General features: G+C 39.2%; 1 protein-coding gene across 1 annotated transcript in view; it reads left to right on the top strand.

Moving 5' to 3' along the window:
* FREM1 (FRAS1 related extracellular matrix 1) overlaps positions 1-19,948 on the top strand; it is a 155,990-nt gene that overhangs the window by 5,689 nt on the left and 130,353 nt on the right. Inside the window, exons 3-6 of the mRNA XM_027105887.1 lie at positions 2,444-2,745; positions 4,121-4,317; positions 8,650-8,973; positions 9,372-9,480. Of these exons, the coding sequence (XP_026961688.1) occupies positions 2,444-2,745; positions 4,121-4,317; positions 8,650-8,973; positions 9,372-9,480 (932 nt within the window). The remainder of the gene's footprint in view (positions 1-2,443; positions 2,746-4,120; positions 4,318-8,649; positions 8,974-9,371; positions 9,481-19,948) is intronic.

The raw sequence follows: 19,948 nt of genomic DNA, 5'->3' as shown, positions 1-19,948 counted from the left end.
TCATTCAATTCCCCACTTATGATAAAAAATGGAGATTACAAACTACAAATTTTTAATGAGAATTAGGAGGAAAATATATTCCAAAAGTGAATGAAATTCTTCTTTTTGATTATCAACTGCTTATTTATTAGAAGTGCAATATCTTCTATTTTTCAACATATTATATTTTAAAAAGGTTCAAAAAATCAATTATAGAGTTGGACAAAGTGACCATATGACCCAGCAATTCTACTCCTAAATATACATATATACATAAGAGAAATAAAAGATATGTTTACACAAAAATTTATACACAAATGTTCACTGCAGCATGTCTCATAAATGCCAAAAAGTTGAAACAATCTAACTGATGCATGTGTAAACATGATGTGGTATATCCATACAATGGAATATTATTCAGCCATAAAAAGGAATGAAGTACTGATACATGCTACAACATGGATGAACCTTGAAAACATTATGCTAAGTGAAAGAAGTCTGACACAAAAGGTCACATATTGTGTAATTTCATTTATATGATATGCCTAGAAAAGGCAAATCCATAAAGACAAAGTGGATTAGTGGTTGCCAGCTGTTGAGGAAGGGGTGAATGGGGAGTGAATGCTCATGGGTGTGGATTTTTATGGTGGGGGGGTCATAAAAATGTTCTGGAATTAGGGAGCATGACGGTTGCATAACCTTATGAATATACTAGAAACCACTGAATTATAAACTTTAAAAAGGTAAATTTTAGGGTCTGTGTAGTATATCTAAATAAAAAGTTAATTTAAAATTACATAGCACAGGGAGATCAGCTTGGTGCTTTGTGACCACCTAGAGGGGTGGGGTAGGGAGGGTGGGAGGGAGACTCAAGAAGGAGGGGATATGGGGATATATGTAAACGTATAGCTGATTCACTTTGTTATACAGCAGAAACTAACACACCATTGTAAAGCAATTATACTCTAATAAAGATGTTAAAAAAATATAAGCTCATGGTTATGGTATTGCTGACTTTATAGAAGCAACTGAGAATTCAGTGTAGGTGGAGTAGGCCTTATATAGTTTTTTACTTGGTTTTTGTTGCTTTTAAGAGTATTTGGCTAAAATACGGCAGCATGAATTTCCCCTAAGTACTAGACTAATATGAGTCTAGAGTTTTGTAGCACAGTGAATCATCCTATAAACACTTATGATCATCTGCTATAGGTTAGGCCCATGCTAGACATAGGAAACAAAAACATGAGGAGACATAGACTGGTTCTCATGGTCTCATGCAAAAGATGGGTCGCTAACTGTGATTCAGAATGACAAGCGGCGAAAGAGAGGAGTGAACCAAATGCTGTGCTCAGGAAATGCGATGGCACCGAAGGGTTCCTTAGGAAGCTATGCAATCAGCATACAAGGCTGTTTGATTTTCCTAAGACTTTAAAGTTAAAAAACAAATTAGCTTCAAAGAGCTTGCTGGGAAGGGCTGGAAAAGCTAATGAATTCTAGCTGTTCCTACTTCTTTCTTCCTTGAGCTTCTGAGGGATGGGGAGGGTAGAGGAGCACACATGAAGGGCAGAGTTAGAGGACCTGTCAAGTTCCCTGGTCTTGAGGATTTAAAATAGAATATTCAGAGGAGTTGGAGGCAGAAAACCAGGGAGCATGTTTATTACCCTCTTACCTCGTCTCTGGCCCTTTTGGCAAGCTACTTGACCTCCTTGTGCCTGTTTCCTTATCTGTAAAATGGGATTAACCACACTTATGATAGATTCCTGTGAAGACTGAATGATATACTCTTCATAAAGTTTAGTATCTGCCCGGGCCATCGTGAAAGCACGTCAGTTAGGAGCTGCATTATTGATACACACCCATCACCCATTAATTTTCTCCCTTCAGTAAAGAGTGACAACCCCTATCTGCTGGTCTCTGTAAGTATCCAGAAAACAGAGTCACTAAGGGAATGAAGGGAATGGAGGTAACAATCACGGAATACCCTTTATATGCCAAGCGCTGAGCAGAGCACCCCAACTAGACTGTAGATGACTATTCATGTAGTGGCATTTCTGAAGAGCAAAAGGGCCTTGGTGCTTCAGAAACCCCTCACCCCCTCACTCCTGAATTAAAAGTCAATCCATAAATTATACATGCTGGATACTCTTAAGTTGCACACATGCTAGAGAAGGGACTCTGAGCTCATCGCAGTCTTTAAATACCAGTATCGATGATGGATTTGAGAGAAGGTGTTAAAAGAAGGGTCATTGGAAAGGGAAGTAACAGAAAAAGGAGTTGTCACCAAGGTAAGGAGAAGAAGGGAAAAGAAGAGAGAGGTTGGGAGTAGAGTATAAAATAAAATCCACACTCTACGTGACACACTGATTGTGTGAAAGCCAATCTTTAAGCTTCCAGCCAAGTTAGTACACAATATCAGAAGTACCTGGGCACCAATAATATTGCCTTTGCTCTGTTCTGTCCACAGATTGACTGAGACAGACACCTTCACGGAAACCTTTATCCTGCGGGTCTATCTCCTGGAACCAGACTGTAACATCATCCGTATGAGTGACAATGTACTGGAGGTGTCTGAATTCTATGGCCTGTCCCGAGCCATTGATAAAAACCTGCTCAGATTTGATTATGAGAGGACGACTAGTCTGGAGTGTACAGTCAGGCTGGACCCTGTGGGAACTCGGCTGCCAGCCCATGGCCAGCTGGTTGTGGTGGAGCCCTGGCCGGAAGAACCTCGTGGAGATCAACCACACAGTTTTTTCCCTGAGTCTCGTATGATATGTTTTAATACTTATCTGGATGTTACTAAAGCTGACAGATCTGTAAATGGTCATCTTCTACCATGACAAAGATTTTTACTTAATATAATTTGTAGCTGGTTGAAAAATGTAAGTTAGTGGTTAAGAGTGTAGACTTTGGAATTGGAAAAACCCGGGCTTGAAAACTGCCTCTGCTATTTATTCCCTGTGTGCTTTTAGGCGAATTATTTAACCTGTCTAAGTCTCTGTAAAATGGACAAGGATAGTGGCTGTTCCATAGGATTGTATAAAGATGGGAGTGAATGAGATCACACAGACACAAAAGTGCTTAACACAGTGTCTGGCTCATAGCAAGTGCTCGGTAACTGTCAGCTGTTATTATTAATAGTAGGTAGCAATGGCAGTGGTAGCAAAAGTAGCTGGTGAATTTACTAAGTATTACTAGACTTGGAGCAGGTTTGAGGTAGAGCTGGTGGGCAGCAGCCATGGTTTAAATCAGGAAGAGTTAATGGATAACGTTCTTTCTGTTATTCATTTAATTATCACATTTTGGGTACCTCCTAGATGCATAATAGTGTTTCAAGCACTGTGGGAAGACCAAAAAATATAAGGGAAAATCATAATCACAGTAATACCTTGAATTTGGACAGAAATTTATAGCTGAAAACATGCACAATAAGTCATCTCATTTGGTCTTCACAGCCTTCACAGGGTAGGAAGTAGGATACCCATTTTGTACATCAGGGAAATGTGCAAAAGGCCACTAGACAAATAAGTGGCCTGTGAGTATCATATACTGTGCAGGAGTGAAAAAGGCAGTTGGACAGAGACAAAAGACTATGTGTTGGAGAGATGACTGTGGTTTTCAGTGGGAGACAGCAGGTTGGCTCAGGTGGTCAATGAATATTTGAAGAAAGGTTTAGAAAAAAGATTAAGTCGACCTGAAAAGGTTTTCAGGATTTGAGTGTGTGACAAGCACTAAGGGGAGTGAATTTCAGTGAGTAGAATATTCTAGCAGAGATGGCATGATGGTACCATGGAAGTGGATGCTGTAAAGGAAGACCAGAGCAGGACAGTGGAAGGCCTACAGTGAGCCTGTTAGTCAAAGATGGTCCAGCACCAGAAAATGCATTTTATATATTTTTTCTCTTGGTCACTTTTGGTGGTTAAGAACCTGATTGGATAATTGGTCAACTGTTCTTTTCAGTAAAGGCAATGACAGGTTTTCAAGAAAATGACAACCTACTCAGTGAATGATTGGAGGGTACATGTGAGTAGTCTTTGGGCAGTGAGAGGGAATGAGTACCCATGGGAGGGAGGATGGGTTTTTAAATTTTACAATCATTAATGTACAAGTGACTTTCTTAATTCACTGCTGTACATTCTAGAACTGGGAACAGAACTGAAGTGTCCTGGTGGCAGATGTCCCCTGGGACTGAAGAAAATAGGAAGTCTCAAAGTGAGCTGTGAGGAGTTCTTGCTGTCGGGGCTTCGATATCAACATCTGAGTCCCCCTTCTCCGCACATTGATTACATCTCCATCCGACTGGACCTCACAGATAGCAGGAGTAAAATCATATACAAGGTAGAGTCTGTGGGGTTATGTGTCTGTGTCCCCAGCTGATCCACAGCAAGAAAGCCAGTTCCACGGGGGCGCTCGTGCTGGTTCCTGTATGGTTGTGGGTAGAACAGCTCAGCGAACTGCAGACTTGTTCTGCCAGTACGTGCTTGAAACAGTAGCTTTTGTATATAATATCAGTACATAGTTTCCCTTCTCTGGCTCTCTTGTAGCTCTATCATCACTGAAGCAGCTTAGAAAGGACCTGGGTCAGGTTACATGCTAACTTTCTTCTCCCGTTCCCTTCAGTATTCCTCAGATTCCCGTTTCTGCGCTTGTAACTCCTACTCTTTGATGCTTCATTTACTCCTTTATTAGAACCTCCTTTCATCTGTTAGAGGAAATCAGAGGGTCCACCCACCCACTCTGCAAGGCCACAGGAATCTGGGAGAGAGGGGGAGCTCAGTCCTACTTTTATGGCTGTAGCAGATGATATCATTTTCACTCTTTCAGACTTTGAGTTGGAGGACTGGGTTGTCAAGGAGACAGCCCCCCAAGGACTTCCTGCATCTTCCAATCTCTTTTACATTCTCCTGCCCTTTCTTTCCTTTGATCTCTTCCCATGGAAACGATGACAGAAAGTGAAATCAGCCTATATAAGAGATTTGACATGCTATTCTCTTAATTCATGTATGCTGTAACTTGTTTATTTGGGAAGCTGGGGTGACTGTGTACCTGCTGAAACAGCTCAGATTTTGTGCTGATTTAAGGTGATCTGAGATGACATTTGTGGAAGACCTCCGTCTTTCACAGGCTGACTTCTCACTAGGATTTCTCCTAACAGACCCAGTCAAATATTGAACATTATTACCACAGGAATTAATAAAACACGGAATGATAAGGAAATGAGTAAACAGGATTATAGAATTTTATCATTGAGATTTGGAAAAACCCTGAGGTAGTCTGGTCAAACTGATCAGGTGAATCACTTGGGGAGCTTTGAAAGAATAGATTTGAGTCTAACATTAACAGTTAAGAGCATGACTTTGGGCCCAGGTTGCCTGGGTTCAAATGTTAACTAGCTGTGTGACTTTGTACTTTATGCCTCATTTTAAAAATCTTAAAACGGGCATAGTCGTACTTACTTCTTATTGAGAGGATTAAATGAGATAATGCTTACAAAGCACTTGGCACAAAGTTGGACATGTAATAACCTCTCTACATATTTTGCTAGTGAAAAAACTGATCATCAGCCAGGTTTGGAAGTAATTGGCTTAGCCCAAGCCCCTTGTTTTATAGTGGTAGCCAGAGAAATCGTGAACCTCGCGAACCTTGACTCTACATGCCTGGCTGAGTCAAGACTAAACCCTACGTCTCTTAACGACTAGTATGTGTCTTCTGTTCGTTTTGACGTCAAACTCCTTTCCCTTTTAATGCTTTTTTGTATCTGTAAAAAAAAATTAGAGCCATTTTTCTTCCTAATTGATTTTTCTTCTTTTTCCTCTGTATATTGATAAAGGGTTTTATGTTTTCAGATCAGTTTTGCTAGGAGTTTCCCCTTTAAAATAACCTTCCTGTATTATTTAGAATTAACCTATTCCATAGTCAATTTGGCATGTCACAAACAGATATAAAAGTAATATGCTCAACAGCAGAGGATTTTTTTTTTAAAGCACAGAAAGAAAAATAAGAAAACAAAACTAGGGGTATTTCCACCATTTTTATATATATACACCCTTACACACACATACACAAACACACATACAGAGTGAGTGGGGAGGCATGCACACCAGAGTTAGTTTATGGAACTGAATTTATACTGTATTTGAAGTTTTGTATCTTGCTATTTTTTAATTTTTATGCTGGTATAGTCCTTCCTCATCAAGTGACTAAATGACTGTTCACCCGTAATTTCTTATAGATTTAAAAACATTTTCCTGTTTATATTTGCCTTTTTATTCTGCCTGAAATGGATTTTATCATATTTTGAAACACAGAACAGTTTTTTCCAAGTAGCCAAAATTTTCAACACTGTTGAATAATGGACATGTTTTTAGATGAGTCTTCTATTGTATAGAAAGATATTATGTGTCTATTTCAAGGCTAGCTCTTTTGTTCCTTAGATTTGCCTACCTATTCTTGTGCCAGTACCATATTATTCTAAATATAAAAGATCTATAATAGACTTTAACATTTTACAGGCAAGTCCTTCCTCATAGCCGTGAGTCCTTCCTCTTCAAAATTTTCTTATTCATTCTCACCTATTCTTAGTTCTAGGCAAGTAATTAAATATTTATGTTAGTTTTTTAAAAAAGCCCCTAAATATTTTTTATCAGGATTGGATTAAAACTATAAATTATTTTGGGAAGAATTAGAATATTGGAACATTTCCATATTGAGTTGTCTCATCCAGACAAAAGTTATCTAACTTCATCGAGGCAAATGATATTCTATATGTTTCTGTAAAGTTTGTAGTTTTCTTCATGTCAGTTGTGCACACTTAAGTCCAGTCCTAGACAATTTGTTTTTGTAAAATTATTATGACTAGTCTTCTTTTCCTCCACTATTTCTTCTCATTGGTTACCGATGATAGATAGGAGAGCTATTTCTTAGACTAATCTTCTTTTGTCTGGCTTCATTCTTGAATTCAATTATTCTAAAAATTTTTCAATTCTTTGGGCATTTAAAGACCATAATTACATCTTTCACTAATGATGATAATTTTTTCCTTTCTTTTTCAATAATTATTCCTCTTTTTTCTACTCTTTTCTCCACTGGTTTGGCCAGAATAGTATTAAATATAGTGATGCTTATAAGAATCTTTGTCTTGTACATTTTATCACTGTCAACTGCCCACACTGTCCTTTTTAATGTTTCTTGCCTTGAATTCATTTCTCTTTGAAATTCTTATGGTTACAACTGCAAACTTTACATGATAAGTTAGGATCATCCTTTTACTTTTAATCTTTGTATATAATTTTAAGTGCCTCTCTGGTAAGGTAGATATAATTGGATATTTAAATTTCAGAATATTTGTCTTGAACAAGAGAATATAGGCTATATTTCTATAATAATGGATATCTGTGGGTTTTTTTCTATCATCTTGTTTTCTGCTTTCTTGCTAGTTAAAAGCAATTATCTTGCACTCTAGTTTATATTTTCTTAGCCTTTATCTTTACTTATTTGAAAAATCTTTATCCCACTTTAAAATTTATTTCTAAATTTAAAAAATTCTTTAACCTATATTTTTAACATTTAAAGTAAAAAATGAAGTCTTTTGCATCCTTCCTATATATTATGAGGATTGATCCTATCTATCCTTTCTCACTGCAGTTACTCACCAGCAGGCTTGGTTAATATAGTCTGCAACTTTAGTTCCAGTTTATCATTTTTATACCTTATGATTGCTTGCATCATCTTTTATTTCAAGTACACTCTTTTGACATTTGTATCCATTTTGTTAGTATGTTTCAAATAACATTTATTTAGGCTTAACTCTAGGTTTAATTGGTCTTATTGTTCGGCACCAGTCCTTTCATACTGTAATTTCCCCATTCTTGTTTAAATTGTAAATCTTCAAATGTTTTTCAATGGCTCTTGAAGACTAAATAGTGTAAACTCTGTGCTGTCTCAGCATATCACTCCTTTGTCTTTATAAATCACGCAGTGAGAAGGGGGTGGGGTTGTCTTCTTCTGTTTCTCTCTTTCTTTGAGCCTTGCTGACTAGTTTCTGAATTTCCAGGCTGGGGGGGGTGGGTGGTTTGGAGAAGTTTGGAGAGAGAGGTCTTATTGGACCAGGCACTGATGGAATATGACTTCATGTTCTCTGAGTCTGGCAGATGTTTCAAGCTGCTTCTTAGTCTCGGGGCAATTTCATGGTTCCTCTGGAGAGCCCCCATTGCGAAGGCCTCTCATCTTGGGAGAGTACATTTCTAGCCTTATTGGTCAATTGCAGTTCCTCCCGACACTCCTAGGGTATGATTTCCACTTCCAGGTTCTTTCTGCTCAGATTCTTTGGCTTCTCACAGAGGCACCCTAAAGGTCGGGGTCCAGGATGACCCTAGACCAACACTCTGTCCCACTTGCTCCACATCTGAGAACACTCGTTTATTCCTTCCTGCCACAAACAAGGACTAGAGACTGATCCCAGCACAGATACCATTATTCTTCTGCCTCTGGCCACTGAGCTTCCTCAGGTATGAGCCCAGCATTAGTTCTCTGTGTGCCCCACCAGTAAGAGACACATACTCAGGCTGGCGTGAAGGAAATAGGAATGTGTTAAATATCATACTATTTACCCTGATTTTATAGCATCATTTATATTGTTTCCCCCTTCATCTTTTCTTTCTCCTTCAAAAGTCAGAGAGTGTGTGGTTACCCGTCTATATCAGAGCTGGCATCCCTAATCAGATTCCAAGGGCTGCATTCATGGCCATGTTTATTCTGGAAGTGGATCAGTTCATCCTGACCTCTTTGACTACATCAGTTCTGGACTGTGAAGAGGATGAGACCCCCAAACCCTTGCTGGTGTTCAACATTACTAAAGCCCCGCGCCAAGGCTATGTGACTCACCTGTGGGATCACACCAGACCGGTGTCCTCCTTCACCTGGAAAGACCTAAGTGACATGCAAATTGCCTATCAGCCACCAAAAAGCAGCCATTCTGAGAGGAGACATTATGAGGTAAGAAGGAAGAGAGACAAAGCTGCTAGCCTATTTGGTATTCATAGAGTCATTGAAGAGGCTCCGCCAGTGGAGAACCACTGCTTTGAGAGAGGCTCTAGTGGTCTGATGCTGGACTGACATAGTCTTCTGAGCAAATGCAGGGAAACATGTCTAGCATATTTGCTTATTTGGGGTTAAGAACTTCTTTCACAGAGAGGAAAAGTTAAAAACACTGATAAACTAAGGAACAAGACCTACAGCCTGAAAAAGTGAGATTAGGTTGTCAAAAATGAGATAAGGCAACAGCAGAAACCTGAATCAGTTTTGCCTCCATCTGTGGTGTATAGCCCAGAAATAATGGTATTTTATATTATAAGCGGTCAATGTGTGGTTCATATGCAATTGTTTGTTTACAGGTGGAGTTGGAAGTATATGACTTCTTCTTTGAAAGGAGTGCACCTATTACCGTCCACATCTCCATCAGAACAGCAGACACAAATGCCCCGAGAGTGTCCTGGAACACAGGTAAAGTGCAATATAGGAGTCAAGCAACATAGCCTTGAAGGGAAGACAAGAAAGTGTATGGGTCAGGAAAAAAAGGTAGCTTTATTCCCATTTTACACATGAGGCAACTGAAACCAGACAGGTTAAGGGTATCAGATAGTTATCTTTTTGGTTTTGTTTTTCCTGCTGTCAGGGTGAGAAATTTAAATCCAGGATTCTTGTGTCCTGAAACGAAGTTCTTTCCTTTAGAGGAGATAAGCCAAAGATCCCTTTCCACTGATTGAGGCAAAAAAGTGACGATTTGTGATATTGAGCATAGTTGGACTGGGAGAGAAAAGGTCTCCAACTCAAAATTGTTCAGAAGCATTGAAGGAAGGCGTAGACTGTAATCCATTGTCTTATTGTTAAGTTGGGTTGCATGGAAATGAAAATGTATAAATAAGAGTTTAAACTGCTTTGTTTTATTTTTTTAAATTGTGTAACTGACTTACAATTTTATATTAGTTTCAGGTGTACAACATAGTGATTCAATATTTTTATATATTATACTCCATTTAAAGTTATTATAAAGTATTGGCTGTATTCCCTAGGCTGTACAATATATTCTTGTACCTTATTTATTTTACACATAGTGGTTTGTACCTCTTAATCCCCTCTCCCTATCTTGCCCTTCCCTGCTTCCCTTACTCCACTGGTAACCCGTAGTTCTGTATATCTGTGAGTCTGTTTCTGTTTTTTTTCATATTCATTTATTTTTTTAGACTCCACATATAAGTGATAACATTGAGTATTTGTCTCTCTGTGACTTATTTCACTAAGCACAATATGCTCTAAGTCCATCCACGTTGTGGCAAATGTCAGAATCTTATTCTTTATTATGGCTGAGTAATATTCCATTGTATACATAAACCACATCTTCTTTACCCATTCATCTGTTAATGGACACTTGGGTTGCTTTCATATAGTGGCTATTGTAAATAATGTTGCTATGAACATTGGGGCACATGTATCTCTTCCAATTAGCATTTTTGTTTTATTCAGGTATACCCAAGTAGTGTGATTGCTGGGTCACGTGGCAGTTTTATTTTTTAGTGTTTTGAGAAACCTCCATACTGTTTTCCTCGGTGGCTGCACCAATTTACGTTCCCACCAACAGTGTATGAGTGTTCTCTTTTCGCCACATCCTTGCCAACATTTGTTATTTGCATTGTTTTTGAATGATAGTCATTCTGACAGGTGAAGTGATATATCATTGGGGTTTTGATGTGCATTTCTCTGATGACTAGCAATGTTGAGCATCTTTTCATGTGCCTAATTGCCATCTGTATGTCTTCTTGGGAAAAATGTTAATTCAAGTCTTCTGACCATTTTTTTTTTAACATCTTTATTGGAATATAATTGCTTTACAATAGTGTGTTAGTTTCTGCTTTATAACAAAGTGAATCAGTTATACATATACATATATCCCCATATCTCTTCCCTCTTGCGTCTCCCTCTCTCCCAATCCCACCCCTCTAGGAGGTCACAAAGCAGCGAGCTGGTTTCCCTGTGCTATGCGGCTGCTTCCCACTAGCTATCTATTTTACATTTGGTAGTGTATATATGTCCATGCCACTCTCTCACTTTCTCCCAGCTTACCCTTCCCCCACCCCGTATCCTCAAGTCCATTCTGTAGTAGGTCTGCCTCTTTATTCCTATCTTGCCCCTAGGTTCTTCATGACCTTTTTTTTTTTTTTTAGATTCCATATATATGTGTTAGCATACGGTATTTGTTTTTCTCTTTCTGACTTACTTCGCTCTGTACGATGGCTGAGTAATATTCCGTTGTATATATGTGCCACATATTCTTTGTCCATTCATCTGTTGATGGACACATAGGTTGTTTCCATGTCCTGGCTATTGTAAATAGAGCTGCAATGAACATTGTGGTACATGACTCTTTTTGAATTATGGTTTTCTCAGGGTATATGCCTAGTAGTGGGATTGCTGGGTCGTATGGTAGTTCTGTTTTTAGTTTTTTAAGGAACCTCCATACTGTTGTCCATAGTGGCTGTATCAATTTACATTCCCACCAACAGTGCAGGAGGATTCCCTTTTCTCCACACCCTCTCCACCATTTATTGTTTGTAGAGTTTTGGATGATGGCCATTCTGACTGGTGTGAGATGATATCTCATTGTAGTTTTGATTTGCATTTCTCTAATGATTAATGATGTTGAGCATTCTTTCATGTGTTTGTTGGCAATCTGTATATCTTCTTTGGAGAAATGTCTATTTAGGTCTTCTGCCCATTTTTGGATTGGGGTGTTTGTTTTTGTGATATTGAGCTGCATGAGCTGCTTGTAAATTTTGGAGATTAATCCTTTGTCAGTTGCTTCATTTGCAAATATTTTCTCCCATTCTGAGGATTGTCTTTTACTCTTTTTTATGGTTTCCTTTGCTGTGGAAAGGTTTTAAGTTTCATTAGGTCTCATTTGTTTATTTTTGTTTTTATTTCCATTTCTCTAGGAGGTGGGTCAAAAAGGATCTTGCTGTGATTTATGTCATAGAGTGTTCTGCCTATATTTTCCTCTAAGAGTTTCATATTGTCTGGCCTTACATTTAGGTCTTTAATCCATTTTGAGCTTATTTTTGTGTATGGTGTTAGTGAATGTTCTAATTTCATTCTTTTTCATGTAGCTGTCCAGTTTTCCCAGCACCACTTATTGAAGAGACTGTCTTTTCTCCACTGTACATTCTTGCCTCTTTTATCAAAGACAAGATGACCATATGTGCGTGGGTTTATCTCTGGGCTTTCTATCCTGTTCCATTGATCTATCTTTCTGTTTTTGTGCCAGTACCATACTGTCTTGATTAGGGTAGGTTTGTAGTATAGTCTGAAGTCAGGGAGCCTGATTCCTCCAGCTCAGTTTTTCTTTCTCAAGATTGCTTTGGCTCGGGGTCTTTTGTGTTTCCATACAAATTGTGAAATTTTTTGTTCTAGTTCTGTGAAAAATGCCAGTGCTAGTTTGATAGGGATTGCATTGCATCTGTAGATTGCTTTGGGTAGTATAGTCATTTTCACAATGTTGATTCTTCCAATCCAAGAACACGGTATATCTCTCCAACTATTTGTATCATTTTTAATTTCTTTCATCAGTGTCTTATAAGTTTCTGCATACAGGTCTGTTGTCTCCTTAGGTAGGTTTATTCCTAGGTATTTTATTCTTTTTGTTGCAATGGTAAATGGGAGTGTTTTCTTAATTTCACTTTCAGATTTTTCATCATTAGTGTATAAGAATGCAAGAGATTTCTGTGCATTAATTTTGTATCCTGCTACTTTACCAAATTCATTGATTAGCATTAGTAGTTTTCTGGTAGCATCTTTATGATTCTCTATGTATAGTATCGTGTCATCTGCAGTGAGAGCTTAACTTCTTCTTTTCCGATTTGGATTCCTTTTATTTCTTTTTCTTCTCTGATTGCTGTGGCTGAGACTTCCAAAACTATGTTGAATAATAATGGTGAGAGTGGGCAACCTTGTCTTGTTCCTGATCTTAGTGGAAATGATTTCAGTTTTTCACCATTGAGGATGACGTTGGCTGTGGGTTTGTCATATATTTCCTTTATTATGTTGAGGTAAGTTCCCTCTATGCCTAGTTTCTGCAGGGTTTTTATCATAAATGGGTGTTGAATTTTGTCAAAAGGTTTCTCTGCATCTATTGAGATGATCAGATGGTTTTTCTCTGTCAATTTGCTAATATGATGTATCACATTGATTGATAGGGGTGTATTGAAGAATGCTTGCATTCCTGGGATAAACCCCACTTGATCATGGTGTATGATCCTTTTAATGTGCTATTGGATTCTATTTGCTAGTATTTTGTTGAGGATTTTTGCATCTATGTTCATCAGTGATATTGGCCTGTACTTTTCTTTCTTTGTGACATCTTTGTCTGGTTTTGGTATCAGGGTGATGGTGGCCTCGTAGAATGAGTTTGGGAGTGTTCCTCCCTCTGCTATATTGTGGAAGAGTTTGAGAAGGATAGTTGTTAGCTCTTCTCTAAATATTTGACAGAATTCACCTGTGAAGCCATCTGGTCCTGGGCTTTGTTTGTTGGAAGATTTTTAATCACAGTCTCAATTTAAGCACTTGTGATTGGTCTGTTTATATTTTCTGTTTCTTCCTGGTTCAGTCTCTGAAGGTTGTACACTTCTAAGCATTTGTCCATTTTTTCCAGGTTGTCCATTTTATTGGCATATAGTTGCTTGGAGTAATCTCTCATGATCCTTTGTATTTCTGCAGTGTCAGTTGTTACTTCTCCTTTTTCATTTCTAATTTGTTGATTTTGAGTCTTCTCCCTTTTTTTCTTGATGAGTCTGGCTAATGGTTTATCAATTTTGTTTATCTTCTCAAAGAACCAGCTTTTAGTTTTGTTGATCTTTGCTATCGTTTCCTTCATTTCTTTTTCATTTATTTCTGATCTGATCTTTATGATTTCTTTCCTTCTGCTAACTTTGGGGTTTTTTGTTCTTCTTTCTCTAATTGGTTTAGGTGTAAGTTTAGATTGTTTATTTGAGATGTCTCTTGTTTCTTAAGGTAGGATTGTATTGCGATAATCTTCCCTGTTAGAACTGCTTTTGCTGCTCCCATAGGTTTTGGGTCATCGTGTTTTCATTGTCATTAGTTTCTAGGTATTTTTTGATTTCTTCAGTGATCTCTTGGTTATTAAGCAGTGTATTGTTTAGCCTCCATGTGTTTGTTTTTTTTTTTACAGAGTTTTTCCTATAATTGATATCTAGTCTCATTTCAATTTTCTTAAATTTACCAAGGGTTGATTTGTGACCCAAGATATGATCTATCCTGGGGAGTGTTCCATGAGCACTTGAGAAGGAAGTGTATTCTGTTGTTTTGGGATGGAATGTCCTATAAATATCAACTAAGTCCATCTTGTTTAATGTATCATTTAAAGCTTGTGTTTCCTTATTTATTTTCATTTTGGATGATCTGTCCATTGCTGAAAGTGGGCAGTTAAAGTCCCGTACTATGATTGTCTTACTGTCCATTTCCCCTTTTATGGCTGTTAGTATTTGCCTTATGTATTGAGGTGCTCCTGTGTTGGGTGCATCAATATGTACAATTATTATTTCTTCTTCTTGGATTGATCCCGTGATCATTATGTAGTGTCCTTCTTTACTTCTTGTAATTGTCGTTGTTTTAAAGTCTATTTTGTCTGATATGAGAATTGCTACTCCAGCTTTTGATTTCCATTTGCATGGAATATCTTTTTCCATCCCCTTACTTTCAGTCTGTATGTGTCCCTAGGTCTGAAGTGGGTCTTTTGTAGACAGCATATATATGGGTCTTGTTTGTGTATCCATTCAGCCAGTCAATGTCTTTAGTTGGAGCATTTAATCCATTTACATTTAAGGTAATTATCGATATGTATGTTCCTATTACCATTTTCTTAATTGTTTGGGTTTGGTATTGTAGGTCTTTTCCTTCTCTTGTGTTTCCTGCCTAGAGAAGTTCCTTTAGCATTTGTTGTAAAGCTGGTTTGGTGGTGCTGAATTCTCTTAGCTTTTGCTTGTCTGTAAAGAGATCCTTGTTGGGTAGAGTAATCTTGGTTTTAGGTTTTTCCCCTTCATCACTTTAAATATGTCCTGCCACTCCCTTCTGGCTTGCAGAGTTTCTGCTGAAAGATCAGCTGTTAACCTTATGGGGATTCCCTTGTGTGTTATTTGTTGTTTTTCCCTTGCTGCTTTTAATATTTTTTCTTTGTATTTAATTTTTGATAGTTTGATTAGTTTAAGTCTTGGTGTGTTTCTCTTTGGATTTATCCTGTATGGGACTCTCCATGCTTCCTGGGCTTGATTAACTATTTCCTTTCCCATATTAGGGAAGTTTTCAACTATAATCTCTTCAAATATTTTCTCATACACTCTCTTTTTCTCTTCTTCTCTGGGACCCCTATAATTCGAATGTTGGTGTGTTTAATGTTGTTGCAGAGGTCTCTTGAGACTGTCCTCAATTCTTTCCGTTCTTTTTTCTTTATTGTGCTATGCAGTAGTTATTTCCGCTATTTTATCTTCCAGGTCACGTATCTGTTCTTCTGCCTCAGTTATTCTGCTGTTGATCCCTTCTAGAGAATTTTTAATTTCATTTGTTGTGTTGTTCATCACCATTTGTTTGCTCTTTAGTTCTTCTAGGTCCTTCTTAAACGTTTCTTTTATTTTCTCCATTCTATTTCCAGTATTTTGGATCATCTTTACTATCATTATTCTGAATTCTTTTTTAGGTAGACTGCCTATTTCCTCTTCATTTGTTTGGTCTGGTGGGTTTTTACCTTGCTCCTTCATCTGCTGTGTGTTTCTCTGTCTTCTCATTTTGCTTAACTTACTGTGTTTGGGGTCTCCTGTTCACAGGCTGCAGGTTCGTAGTTCCCGTTGTTTTTGGTGTCTGCCCACAGTAGCTAAGGGTGGTTTAGTGGGTTGTGTAGGCTTCCTGGTGGAGGGGACTAGTGCCTGTGTTCTGGTGGATGAGGCTAGATCTTGTCTTTCTGGTGGGCAGGTCCTTGTCTGGTGGTTTGTTTTGGGGTGTCTGTGTCCTTTTTATGATTTTAGGCAGCCTCTCTGCTAATGGGGTGTGTTGTGTTCCTGTCTTGCTAGTTGTTGGGCGTAGGGTGTCCAGCACTGTAGGTTGCTGGTCGTTGAGTGGAGCTGGGTCTTTGCGTTGAGATGGAGATCTCTGGGAGATTTTCGCCGTTTGATATTATGTGGAGCTAGGAGGTCTCTTGTGGACCAATATCCTGAACTTGGCTCTCACTTCTCTGAGGCACAGCCCTGACGCCTGGCTGGAGCACCAAAAGCCTGTCATCCACACGGTTCAGAATAAAAGGGAAGAAAATAAAAGAAAGAAATAAAAAATAAAATAAAGTTATTAAAAAAAGTTATTATTAAAAAAATTTTTTTAAGTATTAAAAGGGAAGGTAGATTGCAACCAAACCAAAACACAAATCCACCAATGATAACAAGCGCTGAAAACTATACTAAAAAAAAGGAACAAAAAAGGACCAACAGAACCCTAGGACAAATGGTAAAAGCAAAGCTATGCAGACAAAAATCACACACAGAAACATACACATACAAACTCACAAAAATAGAAAAAGGGAAAAAATATATATATATTGTTGCTCCCAAAGTCCACCTCCTCCATTTGGGATGATTCGTTGTCTATTCAGGTATGCCACAGATGCAGCGTACATGAAGTTGACTATGGAGCTTTAATCCGCTGCTCCTGAGGCTGCTGGGAGAGATTTCCCTTTCTTTTCTTTGTTCGCACAGCTCCTGGGGTTCAGCTTTGGATTGGGCCCCGCCTCTGCGTGTAGGTTGCCTGAGGGCGTCTGTTCTTCGCTCAGACAGGACAGGGTTAAAGGAGCTGCTGATTCGGGGGCTCTGGCTCACTCAGGCCGGGAGGAGGGAGGGGTACGGATGCAGGGTGAGCCTGCGGCGGCAGAGGCCGGTGTGACGTTGCACCACCCGGAAGCGCGCCGTGCGTTCTCCTGGGGAAGTTGTCCCTGGATCACGGGACCCTGGCAGTGGACGGCTGCACAGGCTCCCAGGAGGGGAGGTGTGGAGGGTGACCTGTGCTGGCACACAGGGTTCTTGGTGGCGGCAGCAGCAGCCTTAGCGTCTCATCCCCGTCTCTGGGGTCCGCGCTTTTAGCCGCGACTCGCGCCCGTCTCTGGGACTCTTTTAAGCGGCGCTCTTAATCCCCTCTTCTCGCGCACCAGGAAACAAAGAGGCAAGAAAAAGTCTCTTGCCTCTTCAGCAGGTTCAGACTTTCTTCCGGACTCCCTCCCGGCCAGCTGTGGGGCACTAGCCCCCTTCAGGCTGTGTTCACGCCGCCAACCCCAGTCCTCTCCCTGGGATCCGACTGAAGCCGGAGCCTCAGTTCCCAGCCCCGCCCGCCCCGGCGGGTGAGCAGACAAGCCTCTCTGTCTGGTGAGTTCTGGTCGGCACCGATCCTCTGTGCGGGAATCTCACCGCTTTGCCCTCCGCACCCCTGTTGCTGTGCTCTCCTCTGTGGCTTCGAAGCTTCCCCCCTCTGCCACCCGCAGTCTCCACCCGCGAAGGGGCTTCCTAGTGTGTGGAAACATTTCCTCCTTCACAGCTCCCTCCCACTGGTGCGGGTCCCGCCCCTATTCTTTTGTCTCTGTTTTTCCTTTTGCCCTACCCAGGTACGTGGGGAGTTTCTGCCTTTTGGGAGGTCCGAGGTCTTCTGCCAGCATTCAGCAGGGGTGCTGTGGAGTTGTTCCACGTGTAGATGTATTTCTGATGTATCTTTGGGGAGGAAGGTGATCTCCACGTCTTACTCTTCCTCCATCTTGAAGCTCCTCCTGCTGACCATTTTAAAATCAGATTGTTTGGTTTTCTGCTGTTGAGTTGTGTGAGCTGTTTATATATTTGGATATTAAGTAAGTTGTCTTTTCATTTTGTTGATGGTTTCCTTCGCTGTGCAAAAGCTTTTACGTTTGATTAGATATCATTTGTTTATTTTTGCTTTTGTATCTGTTGCCTTAGGAGAAAGAGCCAAAAAAATATTGCTATGATTTATGTCCAAGAGTGTTCTGCTATGTTTCCTTCTAGGAGCTTTATGGCTTCCAGTCTTACATTTAGGTCTTTAATCCATTCTGAGTTAATTTTTGTATATGACATGAGATATTGTTATAATTTCATTCTCTTACGTGTAGGGGCCTGGTTTACTGTAGGACTTTGCCTGAATTGAGCCAATGGTATAGGGAGCTGTTACTGTTCCTTCAATCTCTAGACTGACTTACTTTATAGACCCAGAGCCCTTTGAAAAGGAGGCAGGCACATTTGAGGAAGACACTTCAGTAATATCACAAACATATAAGGGGACTCCCCTTCCCCAGTGGGACCTGTAGACATTTTTCATGGTCACTGCACACTGAGACTAGGCAACTACCTCAAACTTCTAGGAATTATTGAACAGTGACTTTGCAACAACACTGGTACCTGGGGACACAGGATGCCATTGTAGTGGGAGTTCACGGAGTTTGCGTTTAGGAGATAAATGGATTTTTAACCAGGATATCTCTCAGTGGTCTCAGTGGAACCCTGATTATCACTCATGGTTTATTTTGTAGTTTCTGTGTGGTAGTTTAAATTGCTACCCTCAGCAGATAGTAGAATCCTCACTTTAGCTCCCAGACTCTTACAATAAAGGCTATTATGGTCTAAAAGACCAAAGGAAGCATGTGGTATTTCACTTGCCTAAAAAAATAATAAATCAAAAGCAATACTACATTCCTTGGGGGAACCTCAGGTATTAGAACCACCACCAAAGATGTGAAAAGACTGGTGCAGTCTTACCACATCCTCGTTTTTTATTTATTTATTTACTTACATTTCTTTTTTCAGAAAAATTTATTACAGTATAGTTGATTTACAATGTTGTGTTAGTTTCAGGTGTACAGCAGAATGACTCAGTTATACATATATTCATTCTTTTTCAGCTTCTTTTCTCATATAGGTTAACACATAATATTGAGAAGAGTTCCCTGTGCTATATAGTAGGTCCTTGTTGGTTATCTATCTTATATATAGTAGTGTGTGTATGTTAATCCCAAGTCCCTGATTTAATCTTTCCCCCCTTCTTTCTCCTTTGGTAACCATAAGTTTGTTTTCAATATCTGTAAGTCTGTTTCTGTTTTGTAAATAAGTTCATTCGTATCATTTTTAAAAATTAGATTCCACATGAGTGATATCACATGATATTTGTCTTTCTCTGTCTGACTTACTTCACTTAGTTTGGTAATATCTAGGTCCATCCATGTTGCTGCAAATGGCATCATTTCATTCTTTTTTCTGGCTGAGTAATATCCATTGTATATACGTACCACATCTTCTTATCCATTCCTCTGTCAGTGGACATTTAGGTTACTTCCATGTCTTGGCTATTATAAGTAGTGTTGCAGTGAACATTGGGGTGCATGTATCTTTTCAGATTATGGTTTTCTCTCGATATATGCCCAGGTGTGGGATTGCTGGATCATATGGTAGTTCTATTTATAGTTTTTTAAGGAACCTCCATACTGTTCTCCATAGTGGTTGTACCAATTTACATTCCCACCAACAGTGCAAGAGGGTTCCCTTTTCTCCACACCCCTCTAGCCTTTATTGTTTGTAAACTTTTTGATAACGGCCATTCTGACCAATGGGAGGTGATACATCATTGTAGTTCTGATTTGCATTTCTCTGATAATTAGTGATGATTTTCATGTGCCTATTGACCATCTTTATGTCTTCTTTGGAGAGGTGTCTATTTAGATGTAATGCCCAGTTTTTGATTGGGTTGTTTGTTTTTTGACATAGAGTTATGTGAGCTATTTGTATATTTTGTAGATTACTCCCTTGTCAGTCACATCATTTGCAAATATTTTGTCCCATTCTATGGGCTGTCTTTTCATTTTGTTGATGGCTTCCTT

Source organism: Aethalodelphis obliquidens, unplaced genomic scaffold, assembly GCF_003676395.1.
Source record: "Aethalodelphis obliquidens isolate GAN/ISIS:26980383/991018 unplaced genomic scaffold, ASM367639v1 scaffold7, whole genome shotgun sequence".
NCBI classification, from domain to species: domain Eukaryota; kingdom Metazoa; phylum Chordata; class Mammalia; order Artiodactyla; family Delphinidae; genus Aethalodelphis; species Aethalodelphis obliquidens.
This window is presented reverse-complemented; position numbering and strand designations above follow the sequence as displayed.